We start from the raw sequence: 13007 nt of genomic DNA, 5'->3' as shown, positions 1-13007 counted from the left end.
CGCTATCATCGTCACTAACTTCCTCGCAGTGACATTTCACACGCTTTTTCTTTTCCTTCTCACCTTTTCCTTCTTTCTTTGGCTTAAGCTCGTCGCTGCCCACCTTTTCTTTCTCCGAACTACTCGAGTCCTCGCCCTTTCCCAATTTTTGATAGCTCGATTTTTTTATATTTGTATCATGTTGACTGCCTTTATCTTTTTTTATTACTTCAATGGGTGATGGCTTCCTATCTATTTTTGAACTCTTTTCTTTCGATTTGCTCTTCGAAATGCTCCTTTCCTTTGACAAAGTCTTCATTTTGTTTGTCTCTCGTACTTTAGTTTTTTCAGGAATCGTTATCTCTTCGCTATCTTCTTCAGAAGTTGATTCACGTATTGTGGCTACACTTTTATCTACATTTTTAGTCTTCGGCGGGCATTCACAGCAATCTTTGCGGTCCATTTCCTCGATAGACATGGCACTGGCCACGCGCTCTGGCTCCTTCTGGGAATCATCTTGGCAGTATTTAGTAGTTCCGCTGGTGACGCCGCAAGGGCACGGCTTGCCGCACACCACCTCATAGAGACAGGTCGGGTCATGGGGCGGGGCGGGGGCGGACACGATTTGCACAGCGGACGTCTGTTGATGGCACGAACTTACTCTTGGACTAAAATGTCGAAGGTCTGAGGTCGATGTGCATCTATCGTAGTGGAACTGAAAAATAATGTTGATCTATTCAGAAACTTAAAGAAAAAATATTATAATATTTTTCCCGATTATAAGGCAGTTTAATTGAGAATTTGTGGGATTATTAACAAATATGTAATAATGGCAACATTGCCTAGTGGTTCAAAGTATTTATATACATTTAAATACATTTGTCTTTTGCAACAATTGTACAACGTCTCCCGTAAGATTATTGATCCGATCGAGACGCGCAACCAAAGCGGTTGTTTAAAACGGTGCATGTATTAGAGTATCTTAATTTATGATCGTAAAATTATAAATATTTAGCTAAAATACAGTCCCTTGACGTATTTTACCAAAAGTAGGAATGCCCTATACCGGAATCTGTACATAAGTGAAGGGATAACGCAATTTTTAGTACAATCGATTCTTAACTGCATAACCGATACCTTAATTTATTAGAAATTATATACTCTATACGTAGACAATTAAAAATAAGATGTTCTTACCTAAAACCCTAACTTTTATGTAGTTATCTAAGTAAATTTGATTTCATCCATCATCGTCATTGTTTTTGAGGAGATCATTTTAAAAACTCTGGTACACGCCTTTGCACTCAGGGTCTAATGATTTAAAAATTGAGCGCCCTAACGGAGGGCAATAATTTTCAGAGCAATCTTACTAATTGAAAATAAGACTACAAAATATAAAATAAGAATGTATTAAAATGTTTGACGAACCATATTGCTGTAGCCTAAGGCAGGCGTGTTTGTATTACAATCTGAAGGCATTATGTTTGGATTAAAGGGATCCCCATACGGTCTCAAATATTGCTGACCGAAACAGAAAGATGGCGCTATCCTGTAATTGAAACGACTAGTTATTTCTTAATAGAGTTTCGACTATCTTCGTATTTATTTTATTATTCGAATACTTTTTCGTATGTTACGGAATATTATAGTTATAAATGATGACTATTTAACAGTACTTGTAATAATTATCACTATTAAAAAGACGTACTTTACTTACGGATTCGAAATATTTCGTATAAACCAGGCTTGCGAAGCTAAGTTCCAGTTGACGTTCATCGTGGGGGGAGAAAACGCGCACGGTGCCCACACATCGCGTTTTATTGTTGGGATAAAGAAATATTGAACACTACCGTTGGGTAGGATGATCGATGTTAAATCTCCCTCCCCTATAATTTCTGGATTTTGAACGTTCTGCACAGCTAAAACATTATAAGTATTCCGGTATCTTTGCCTGAACAACTATAATGCGATATTTTCTACATTTATATTTGGACTCGACATTTTTCCTGCATTTAACCACCGCGACACGACCACAAGACTTCAGTTACGTCTCAAAATTTATACTATCAAAGGTGGTACTAGTTCTGATTTTAAACATATTTTTTTAGATTAGTACATTGAAATTAAACTTACGTGGCTGAAAGGGTATATATTGAACAGTATTTTGAGGTCCTGTGCCGTAGCAAAAATTCGGTTGCATGGTTGGTGAGAAATACATCTTTCTTAACTTAATCGAGGAAACATATTGCGAACGGAGTCATTGTTAATATATTATTTATTGTATAAATATTATTTTTGTATTGTAAAGATATCCATGGTTCTTACAAAAGTCATTGTGTGACAGATTTTTAATTGCCAAAAATGAAGTATTGTTTGTCTTCTCGATTATAGTTTCTATTTCAACTGCTTATAACCTATTTTGTTTTTATTTACGTCAAAAGAGTTTTATTTTGATATCATTTAAAAAGGCATTTTTCCTTGCTTGCTTTGTATCATGATGACCACAACCATTGTATTTTTAAAATTCGCTTTACCAGTTTATCGACTAATCATTTAAAAGCTATAAAGTTAAAAAAATAATTGCATTTTAATAATAAAAAAATCCTTATTCATATTACATACATAGTAAACAAAATTAACATATACACTATACATACTATACAGTAAAAAATAAACTTAAAATTATAGATATCATCAACTGAAGACAGCATTTCTAATATGGAAGTTGACAATGTAGTCTGAGTTAGTTCTTTGCACGCTGATGGCGAAGGGGTCTGTGGGGTGGAAGGTAAAGGCGACGAGGCGACGCGCGCTCGCCGGCACAGACTGGCCGATCACACCCGCATAGATCTTGAACTTCAGCAGACCGGAGTCACGAGCGTAAAATCTAATAAGAAACATTAAATTACATAAAAATTGTAAAATGTTAAAAAGAATCGAATACTGCGAAAAACTAAAATGCCTTCAATCCCAATAGACTCACTTATGTAACTCACTTATTAGTTTTGTCTTTGTGGTAAAAAAAAGTTTTTTTTATACTAGACCCCGGTTATTTAATTTTTGGTGACATGCATATTTGAAGGTCACAATATCTTGTAATATTTCTTTGAATAATTACCTAATGGGATATTCTCCATAAGCTTTAGGTCTTTCCATAACAGAAACCCATTTGTCATCATAACTAAACAATCCTAAATCTAAATAAGGTGATCCGCTGTATGACTGTGCACTTATAGGTAACTGAGCTAGTATTCGCTTCGTCGCCTCTGTCCGCCCGCCGTATATAGCTCTCACGATAGTTTGCTTAAATCTCTGTTGAGTCAACCTTGCATATAAATTGTTAGACGGCGAACAAGTGAACTGAGAATCGGCACACAGTCTTGCATTTCTAAAACAATCACAGTAATTCTCGAATAACTGTAATAGTGCTTCTGAAGTATTCTCATACACAGCCAATATTTTACTCCCACTTATGTTGTAGATAACAAAAAATGAGGATTGACTGTTAGGCTCCGCTACTCTCAAAGTCACAACTTCTTCACTTGCATACTTAATAAATAAATGATCTTCATCTAATAGCTGCATCTTCCACATCCTAAGACTTTTAAACATATCAAAGTATTTATAAAACTTTCTCAATTCGAAAGGATCATTTGTACTGTCACTTATACTTTTAGCTCTTTTAAAAAGGAACACAAGCAATCTGTGTTTTAAACTATTTATTGTCTCTTCATGAAATGGTCTTTCATTTGTCTGTGGTGTAAACACTGAGTTTACAATAAATGGATCGTCATCAAAACAAAATCTTCCTATTTTTCTTATTTCTATTAACATTCCATCAACAATTTGAAACAGATGTATTGTTTGATGTTGCACAGAGAGGACTGCTAACACTTCTTTGTATAAATAAATGCCTTGATTATGTGATAAATAGATTTTGTCAATTCTAAAATGCTTTGTGTCACACAGTTTGCCTTGGTGCAAGTCTACCAAGTGAAGTGAATAGTCCTCTAATGCAGATCTGAAAGTCAAATAAATTAATACATTATTTTAAAGTTATCACATAATAAATTCAAACAAAGTATTACATGTTAAATGTAGTTTAAACTTAGAATAAAAACATGTTGAAAGACTGTTAATTAAAGCATTTTAATTTAATTTATATAGTAACTAGTTTTTGCCCACGACTCCATCCATGTGGAATAAAAAAAAACAAAAACGAGTAGCCTATGTTCTTCCAGACTATCCAATACATGATAAAATTCAGTTCTTCTTCAAGACCAAATATAAAATAATTATGATTATATTATTAAAATGTTATTTACCGAATTGTTGGTGTAACAGCTTCATTATTACTGTGTATATGGTAAAAGTGTGGTCTGAGATCATCAGGTATGTGTGCTGCGGAACCCACTATCACATATCTACCATCCTCAGTGAATAAACTGCATTCACGGTTCAACTGTTGCTCTATAAGTGGAAGCTGACCTGGATTACGTTCAGACCTTGCCACCAGTCTTTGTTGACATACATTTACTGTAAATTTTGGCTGCAATTTTTTAATATCATTTAATGTTAATAAATCATAAAAATATGGTATTTAAGAAGTTAAGTGTCATTGCTATTTACATAATAAAGTCAGTAGTAAAATAACCTTAAAAAACCTGTAAAATATGTGTGTTCGTATTCTGTGATGAACATCTGCATCAGCATTTAATAAATCAGCGGGGTATCCTGCTACAAGGTCTCCTGCCGCTGAAGCCCCTCTGTATTCATATATCTGAAAATAATATGTTTACAACTCTAGCATAATATCAATAAGTAAAATACATCATACAGGGACATTGGCTCTTCTTTGGACTTTGGACATTATTAAATGTAGTAAACATTTTTACCCACCTCTAAAGAAGTTTGATCAGCTGAAAATGCTATAAAATGTTTCCCATCTGGACTAAACTTCCGTAAGAAACAAGGAGGTTTCTCTACATTCACTATTGTTAAGTTAGGAAATACGTTTTGATAGAACTCTCTGACGACATGGAAGTGTGATCCAGGTTTTCTGGAGCCATATATTTCTCTATCCATAAGTCTTATTACTATGTTTTGAGGTTTAATTTTTCGAGGTACAATCCTTTCGGTACAAAAGAACTCGTCCTCGTTAAGCGCTCCCGGAGGGGCATCTTCGTAGTATACGGATGCCATTTTACTATTAACTTTACAATAAAAGTGCTTGTTAAGTTGTGTAATTAGTTAATTGGAAATTTACAACCAAGTGTCCACTTGATTCATGTTCATGTACCTAAGTTGTCCCTTATTTATTTCTTGAGAGACTTAACTTGTTAATAACATGAAACCCTATAATTTTAAACTTAAAATTAAACCTACAAGAAAAATAAAATGTAAATAGTAAACACGTATGACATTTCATGTGATATATGTCAATGTCATCGTTTTTATTTATAGATTAGAGATAAGACACGCACAATATCTCTATGTTCTACAGATAATTTCAAAATTATTTTCATTATTTCGATTATTTTGTAAAGTGAAAATTTTCCTCATTATTAGCATTAATTGAAATATCACAAAAAACTCAATCAAAAACATGTTAATTAATTAGGAAGAAATAAAAACATGAAAGATTTATGGAAATAATTATTATGGCAACGATTTTTTACTCGATTTGGTACTTCCCCCGGCCACCAAGTAGTATGCACTCTTCAAAACATACTTACATATTTGAATCTAAAGTTATGAATTATGTGATTGTAACTAGCATCTTTTATTTTGTGTAGATTCCGAGATCAAGTGTTATGTTATAAAAGTCAAGAGAAGAACATAAATATGTTAATTTAAAATTTTATTAATCGCACACAAATATTTTAAAACAACTGAAGTTAGGGATTTACATTTTTTTACACCATGTTTTAATATCAAGAGGCCTCGAGAGTTGACAATAAAAAAGAAACACGATTGTTTGACGTTACAAAATTCTATTACTTGTTTATGGCAAAAGTCAAACAAAATCTAAACTGTAATCTATTTATTATAGCGTTCTACATGCAAATTCATTATTTTGGCGTTAAGTAATTTTTATATGTTTTTGGTTAAAGATTCTATAAGGTATTTTTAAATAAATTAAGTTTGTACGTAATGAATTCACTCACAATTTAATTTACACTAATTAGCAGTATACAACAAATGGAGGTCAGTGAATTTTTACGCTACATAATTTTAACGTTTTACTCATACTGAACCTATTTTATATTTTTCATTTGATAGTTGGGATACAATCAAACATATGGAGAAGATCAATGTGTAGTACTTAATCATAAACCGATACATTTCAATGCAAATAAACATAAAAATGAAGGTAAGTAAATTTTAAATTGTATAATTTAAACTTTGTGACGGTTGGGAATTTAGAAATGACCTTGTATTCATCTAATAAAGCCAAGCTAAAACTTGTTTGTTAAAAAGTAAAACTTTCTATTCATGTCACGTGTACAGAAAGTATATAAATAAAAACTTATCGACATAGAAAGCAAACTCGTAATGGAGCAACACGTCAAAGAAGATATGAATGAAATGGCAATGTTGATGCGAAACTATGACAGCAAACTGTACGGCGAAGATGACACATCTCAACCCACTTCCTGCACCGCACCAGTCATACCTCCAGAAACAACCAAGAAGAAAAAAAGAAGAAAAAGGTATGGCCGTAGTATGTCGATGCGGTACATAAGCCTATTTTCACTTAGTCACTACCAGCGCGACTCTAGCCGCGTTAGTGGTAATACGCGTAATGTTATGACTGTTTTGATTGGGTTACGCCTCCTTACGAAACGTCTCCGCCTCCTCCGCCTCTAAACGTAGAGGCAAAATTAAAATTAATCCAATATCCGAGTTAAAATATTTTACAGCAACACAAAAGAATTTGCAGTTTACAAGATGTTTTCTCGATAGATCTCAAATAACCGTTTGCCTTACGAACTGTCGTTACGAGTCGATTCGTAAAGTGGCGAGTGCGTTCGGCATGCGCGAGGTATCTGAGGACGAAACGTGGAACTTTTACTGGACAGACATGAGCGTGTCCGTGGAAAGAGCCAAGGAAATGAAGCGGTTTCAACGTATAAACCATTTCCCTGGAATGTTGGAGATTTGCAGGTAGATAGACGTAGTACTTTGTAATCTGCTATATTTATCCAAACATCTTCAAGACGTTGTGGAGAAGGTACTAATCACGTGTGATTTTAGGAAAGATTTGCTGGCGAGAAACTTGAATAGAATGCAAAAAATTTACCCAAAGGAATATAATTTCTTTCCTAAAACATGGTGTCTACCCGCAGAGTAAGATGCATCCTTTACTTTGATATTATCACAATTATTTTTGATAATAATAATAAAATAATTTTCAGTTTTGGCGACGCATTAAACTATTCAAAAACTCATAAAAATAAAACGTTTATAATCAAACCGGAATGCGGTAGTCAGGGTCGGGGAATTTATTTGACGAAATCATTGAAGGATGTTAAGCCAACTGATAAACTGATTGCTCAGGTCTCATATGTAGAAACAGTAGTAGTTATCTAGTAATAGCAAATTATATGTAGTGTAATGTGTGCATCGCCAGGGGAGAGGTTGTGGTGTGTTAACTACTTCTCCCCCTAGAGGAACCACAAATGTAAAATTATTTCGAATACGACCTATCAAAAGTAGCTGCGGATAATCTAGATTAAGTCCAAGGTTAGGACCTTGAACCTATCCTACATTTAAAGATTTCCATATAAAAGATGTTACAAAGTTTGTTATAACAAAATAGTGGTAGAGCGCCTGCTTCCTAAGCTAGGCCCTACCTATCTTCCGTCTTAGTGCTAGTTATTTAGGACATATAGTAATATAAATCAAAAGTAGATCAGCAGGTAGTAATAATATCGACTGGCTACGTCTATGATGTAGACAGTAATATTGTAATAGGAATACGACATAGTAAAATTGCTTCGAATCTACTTATATCAATAGAAGGGAGATTGTAAGAGCTTGTTAAAATTTCCAGGTGTATTTATCGAAGCCTTACTTAGTCGATGGCTACAAATTTGATATCAGAGTGTACACTCTTATAACGTCCTGTGACCCCCTCAGAGTGTTTGTTTATAATGAAGGTCTTGTTAGGTAAGCATTCATATCCTTAATGTCGGTTTCCACTGTCGGAATAAGGAACGAGGAAACAAATCTCAAGAAAAAAAAATTTTAGATTTGCTACGAGCCGATATGCGGATCCGAATGCAAATAACACAACCAATGTGTTTATGCACTTGACAAATTACGCGTTGAACAAACACAGTCGTACTTATGTGTACGATTCGGAGGCGGGCAGTAAACGGTAAGATTTTATACTTTTAAAATTCTAGAATTTTACGTGCATTACCTGTTCTAGATGTCTCTTTTGCCGTAACTATTACCAACTAAATGTAAAACAGATTAACAATGTGCTTCTGTGTAATCGATGTTAACAACGATCTTATATTTGCACTAAGCGGTTATCTGTGCGACGTAGCCACTAGCGATCGCGATTCCTATTTTCACTGGAGCGTTCGCGACTTCTACACAAGTGGAAATAGGCACTAAAACACTATGGATAATCAGTTCATATCTAATTTTCTTTCGAAATGAGTTAAACAGCAAACTAATCCTTAACAAAATTTCCTCTTCCTGACGTCAGCAAGATATCGACGTTGAACAAGATTCTGTTGTCGCAAGGAGTGGACCTGAGCCGGCTCTGGTACTCCATAGACCAGGTCATCGTGAAGACCATCATCGCCGCGTGGCCGATACTAAAGCATAGTTACCACGCCTGCTTCCCCTCGCATGATACGGTTCTTTTTGCATTATCTACAATACAGTTGTTGTAAATGTAACATGGTATAAGGAGGTCGTGGAAGCCGACCTTCTAATCCTATTGCTAACCGGTAGGAAAATGGATTTTTTTTCCTAGTCAAACAAAAAAATGCAGCTATACCTAATGAATTTTTCATATCTATTTGAATATTAGGCACTGCAAAGATATACCTTTGTAATAATTAAATTTTAATATAAATTACTTATGTTTTTCAGGTTCACGCTTGTTTCGAGATTCTCGGGTTCGATATACTTTTGGATAAAAAACTTCATCCTTATATTTTAGAGGTAAGTAATATCAAAATCATTCTTTGAAATTCTATCTACGATTATGGATGTTATTGGGTTCAGTAGTAAGAAAGTTCCCTTTCTCCCAGGTTAACCATTCCCCGAGTTTTCACACGGATACCCAGCTGGACCGCGAAGTGAAGGAGGGTCTCCTCACTGACACATTCACGATGCTCAACATCTGGCAATGCGATAAGAAACGAGTTCTGGAGGAGGATAGGAGACGAATAAGAGATAGACTGCTGCAGACCAACAAGTTGGTGTTAATACAAAAATATTAACTACATTATATCAACTCACAATTCAACTTATCCTATTTTAACTCCAAATTCAAGTTCTGAAGGAAAATTAATGTCTTCCGCTTGTTAATATTGCTTTTATTATATTAGTATAGTTATACTAAGTATTCAATTGTAAAACGTTTAATAAAAACTTTGTTAGTGATTTGTGCAGATTCCCAGATTGTTGTCCCGGCAGCGAGGAGAGGGAGCCAGAGAAAACTCCCTGGCAGACACAGATACAGTGGGAGGAGACACATTTGGGTAATTTTAGGTACAATTAATTTGATTTTGAACCTTTTCAAAGTTTATTTTTCAGATATTTTAACCAATAAACTTTAGATCTGGTCTAAGTTACGGGAATACAACGATGTGGGCAGCAGAACTCCGATTTTTATTTATTGTAATTCTTTTTTATGCAATTATTATAACTGTAACAACGTAATTAAACACTCGGGCCAGTCCTCCCGCCAGAATGGTGCACTATTCTAAAACGACTGAATGACATTGACATCTGTCAGATAGGGACCGGACGTATAAGACAACCTAGTGTTGCGTGAATACTCCAGTGCAGTACTGATTTTTTTTCTTAATATTATAGGTCAAATTGTCTCATATTGCTTATAACTTGTAATACTTGAATGTTACTGATTCAATGTACTATATACGTTAGGGGTGGCCAAAGTCAGGTGACCGCCTAAGTCCAGGAACATGTCGTATGGGTTTGTATTGCATTTCGGGGATCGATGTAGAAAATTCGCCCAGGGCGCCGGTATTTGCTCAACCGGCCCTGCTACTAGCTGTAATGTGTAACGTAGACGCGTGTACCCCGAGGGCGAGCGGTACGCGGCGCTGTTCCAGCAGCCCTCGGGCTCGCTGTACACGGGCACGGCGGCCTCGCGCGCACGAGGAGACTGCGCTCGACAACAACGAGAACAATTCGAGGTTAGCCCAACTATCTTGTGTTACAAAATATTCTCAAACATCTTTAATTTGTTTTACGTACAATAGACTAAGATAAACTTGGAATCTATGGTAGACGACAGCTTCATCTTTAGTGTTTCTTAAGTTTGCTCTACCTAAGGACATATCATCATGATCAAAAAATGGTTTTAGCGGACTTACTACGTAGCGTACTAAATAAATATTTATGTAATACTATGTTATGTTATAACACAGATAATACAATGTTATACTAGTAATATATTAACATTTTTCTTTAGCAAACGAAAGCGAAGTCCGAAGCTCTCAAGAAGCCATCTCAAATGAAACCTATTAAAGAGGGCGACAAGAAATCTGACGAGAGCACGAGTGGTACAGTCGGAGACAGCGTCATAGAAAAGCCGAAGCCGAAGCCACGCCCGGAAAAGGAACAGAAAAAAGAGAAAGAAAAAAAGGATGACGATAAAGAGAAAGCGAGACAAGAGAAAGACAAAATGTCTACACAGTCGTATCCTGTTAGTTTTTTTACTTTAGAAATATCATAATCCTTTTTTATTTTACTTTATGACAGTGTAGCAAATAGTAACATTTATAATTATTACAGAATCAATCTTTCAGTTTTGTTAGAAATGTCTTTTAAAAAAATGTGTTGGTATAAGAATTTAATTTGTGTCCAAGGCTCTTTTATAATGTTATTGAATAGGTGGTGGAAAAGGAAATAAAGCCCCCGTACGTGTTGTGCTCCTTCGAGCCAGACCCTATTGTTGAGAAGGAGGAACGAGAACGTATCAACTTGCTCGCACAAAGAGATTTCCTCATCAGGAGTTACGGAATGTTGGAACAGGTAAAAATTTACATTTAGGATTTTTAGATGTCCTGGCCCTGATCTTTTTAAATCAAGGTTCATCGCGCACAAGCTTGTTGCGACAAAATTACTGATGATGAATATGACTAAATAATCACGGTTGGTTCTTCGTGTAGTCAATTTGGAAACTATAATTTATCGAATACCTTATTATCACACTTTTCAAATATCTCAGCTGGTCAAGGTCATCGACACGCTGCATGCTGGTCTCCCTCGCATCCCCCTTCAATTAAAATTTCGTTCTGTGCAGCGACTTGCGTGAACTTAGAACCACCAAGAAATATGAAAACTATAATAGCTGTGCAGTTTCTTTTTATTTAATTAGAAGGGATTTAAACAAGTAAAAATACTAAAGTTCCAAGAGGTGTTTTTAGATCTATTTGGCGATGAAAAAAATGGGAACCTTGAGACCGGAAGATGAACGTAAATACGGTGTCTACGGACGGCTGACTGCGATGTCCAACTCACCGAAGGTCATTAATACTTAAATTTAAAAAATATATTAAAAAGTACTAATTTTAACAAAATACCTAAAAAAACTAGCTACTTCTTCAGTTTATAAATTGAATCATTCAATTTGAATTTATCAGAAAGACAATATTTAGAAGAAAAAAACATTTTTCTGCAGAGAATATAACATTGACAACGCTACATACAAAAATAAGAAAAAAATAGAACATAAAAAGTATCAAAATGATGGGACCGAACAAATTCTTGTGTGCAGATTGCCGCCAAGAAAGCAAAATCACCAACAGTCGAAACCCGCAACGAGGTAAACAAAGTAAACGAATGTAAGTTGTTTTTATTGAGTTATATCAAAAACTTTTTTTTTAATAATGTAGATGATAAATATCCTTGGTTCACTAGAAAAAAATTTTGCATTCCGGGTATTTATGTGAATTGACCTACCGATGTTTTTTGTTAAGATGACAATATTTCTTCTACTAAAAGATTATTATTTACGTAATATAATATAATATAATGTTGACAGTATTTCATGTGGAGTGTCGCAATGCAGTTTTCATGAGACGTCCATTTTGCCGTTGAATAGACTGTCTCAGGACCTCATGTGAAGGATTTTCTACGTGACATGCAAATAGGTAAGAAATGTACTCTTCATTTTTTAGGAAGCCACAATTTGTAAAAATCGCAAGATTTTGTATAACATAAACGTTAAAATGCAAAGCAAAATAGGTGTAACTGAAGATAAAAATAGTTTTTTTTTAATAATTACGTCTAGTGTGCTAGGAAATGTGTGTAATTTTGTATTCTATATCAATACAAATATTATAAAAAGGAATGATTTGTATTTTTGTATGTATTTGTTTTATGTAACATAGGCTATATTTTTTATTTTCACGCGGACGAACTCGCGAGCAATTGTTAGTAATTCATATAATTAAATCTGACGAATTTTGTAAATAATCGATGACATATTGTTACAGAGTTACTCGGTTGCCAGTTTCGAATCGACATTTATTTCTGTAAGCTGTATATTGACACATGGCTCGGTTCCACAATGTTCATGCAACCAATAGATGGCTATTTTTTTAATTTTAGACTTTTGTTATAATGTAATACCAAAAATTTTTACACAAACTGTAATTCCATTATATTGTATTAATTTTAAAAGAAATATAGTTTCATGGATAATTGTACGTTTTTTATTTTAGTACAAAAGTAATTGGCTTATTTTGACCGACTTCCCAAAAGGAAATACCCAATTCGTCTGTACGTTTTTTTGCGTGTTACGGCAT

The 13007-nt window shown here is 34.6% G+C and overlaps 3 protein-coding genes across 3 annotated transcripts in view; 1 reads left to right on the top strand and 2 right to left on the bottom strand.

Annotated features, from left to right (window-relative positions):
* Positions 1 to 2339, bottom strand: part of LOC106104728 — a 2613-nt gene extending 274 nt beyond the window's left edge. Inside the window, exons 1-4 of the mRNA XM_013284859.1 lie at positions 2113 to 2339; positions 1697 to 1898; positions 1408 to 1528; positions 4 to 694 (exon numbers count right to left, since the gene is read on the bottom strand). Coding sequence (XP_013140313.1) covers positions 4 to 694; positions 1408 to 1528; positions 1697 to 1898; positions 2113 to 2197 — 1099 coding nt within the window. The 5' untranslated portion in view covers positions 2198 to 2339. The remainder of the gene's footprint in view (positions 1 to 3; positions 695 to 1407; positions 1529 to 1696; positions 1899 to 2112) is intronic.
* Positions 2340 to 2592: 253 nt separating this feature from the next.
* On the bottom strand, positions 2593 to 5389 carry LOC106104914 (DET1 homolog). The gene is made up of 5 exons (XM_013285113.1): positions 4879 to 5389; positions 4634 to 4759; positions 4305 to 4528; positions 3098 to 4000; positions 2593 to 2866 (listed from the first exon to the last, which is right to left on the bottom strand). Exons 1-5 carry the CDS (start codon positions 5179 to 5181, stop codon positions 2674 to 2676), a joined length of 1749 nt encoding a protein of 582 aa, XP_013140567.1. The 5' UTR covers positions 5182 to 5389; the 3' UTR covers positions 2593 to 2673.
* Positions 5390 to 5994: 605 nt separating this feature from the next.
* On the top strand, positions 5995 to 12904 carry LOC106104929 (tubulin polyglutamylase ttll6-like). The gene is made up of 19 exons (XM_013285127.1): positions 5995 to 6186; positions 6262 to 6352; positions 6521 to 6692; positions 6946 to 7146; positions 7237 to 7329; positions 7398 to 7539; positions 8036 to 8151; positions 8234 to 8362; positions 8702 to 8855; positions 9094 to 9165; positions 9255 to 9421; positions 9619 to 9717; positions 10262 to 10388; positions 10667 to 10900; positions 11089 to 11229; positions 11625 to 11723; positions 11975 to 12041; positions 12242 to 12350; positions 12696 to 12904. The coding sequence occupies exons 1-18, from the start codon at positions 6181 to 6183 to the stop codon at positions 12295 to 12297; spliced, it is 2166 nt and encodes a 721-aa protein (XP_013140581.1). The 5' UTR covers positions 5995 to 6180; the 3' UTR covers positions 12298 to 12350; positions 12696 to 12904.
* Positions 12905 to 13007: the final 103 nt, after the last annotated feature.

Source organism: Papilio polytes, unplaced genomic scaffold (assembly GCF_000836215.1).
Source record: "Papilio polytes unplaced genomic scaffold, Ppol_1.0 DF823399.1, whole genome shotgun sequence".
Taxonomy (NCBI): Eukaryota; Metazoa; Arthropoda; class Insecta; order Lepidoptera; family Papilionidae; genus Papilio; species Papilio polytes.
The sequence above is the reverse complement of the archived record's forward strand: the minus strand, read 5'-3'. Positions and strand labels throughout refer to the sequence as shown.

Coding starts and splice junctions, on each gene's coding strand:
- LOC106104914 (XM_013285113.1), bottom strand. CDS start 5,181: ATGGCATCCGTATACTACGAAGATGCCCCTCCGGGAGCGCTTAACGAG. Junction 4,529..4,633: donor TATTTTACAGGTTTTTTAAG/GTTATTTTACTA, acceptor AAAAAATTGCAG/CCAAAATTTACAGTAAATGT. Junction 2,867..3,097: donor TATGGAGAATATCCCATTAG/GTAATTATTCAA, acceptor GTTTCTTATTAG/ATTTTACGCTCGTGACTCCG.
- LOC106104929 (XM_013285127.1), top strand. Junction 8,152..8,233: donor TATAATGAAGGTCTTGTTAG/GTAAGCATTCAT, acceptor AAAAAATTTTAG/ATTTGCTACGAGCCGATATG. Junction 9,166..9,254: donor TTCATCCTTATATTTTAGAG/GTAAGTAATATC, acceptor CCTTTCTCCCAG/GTTAACCATTCCCCGAGTTT.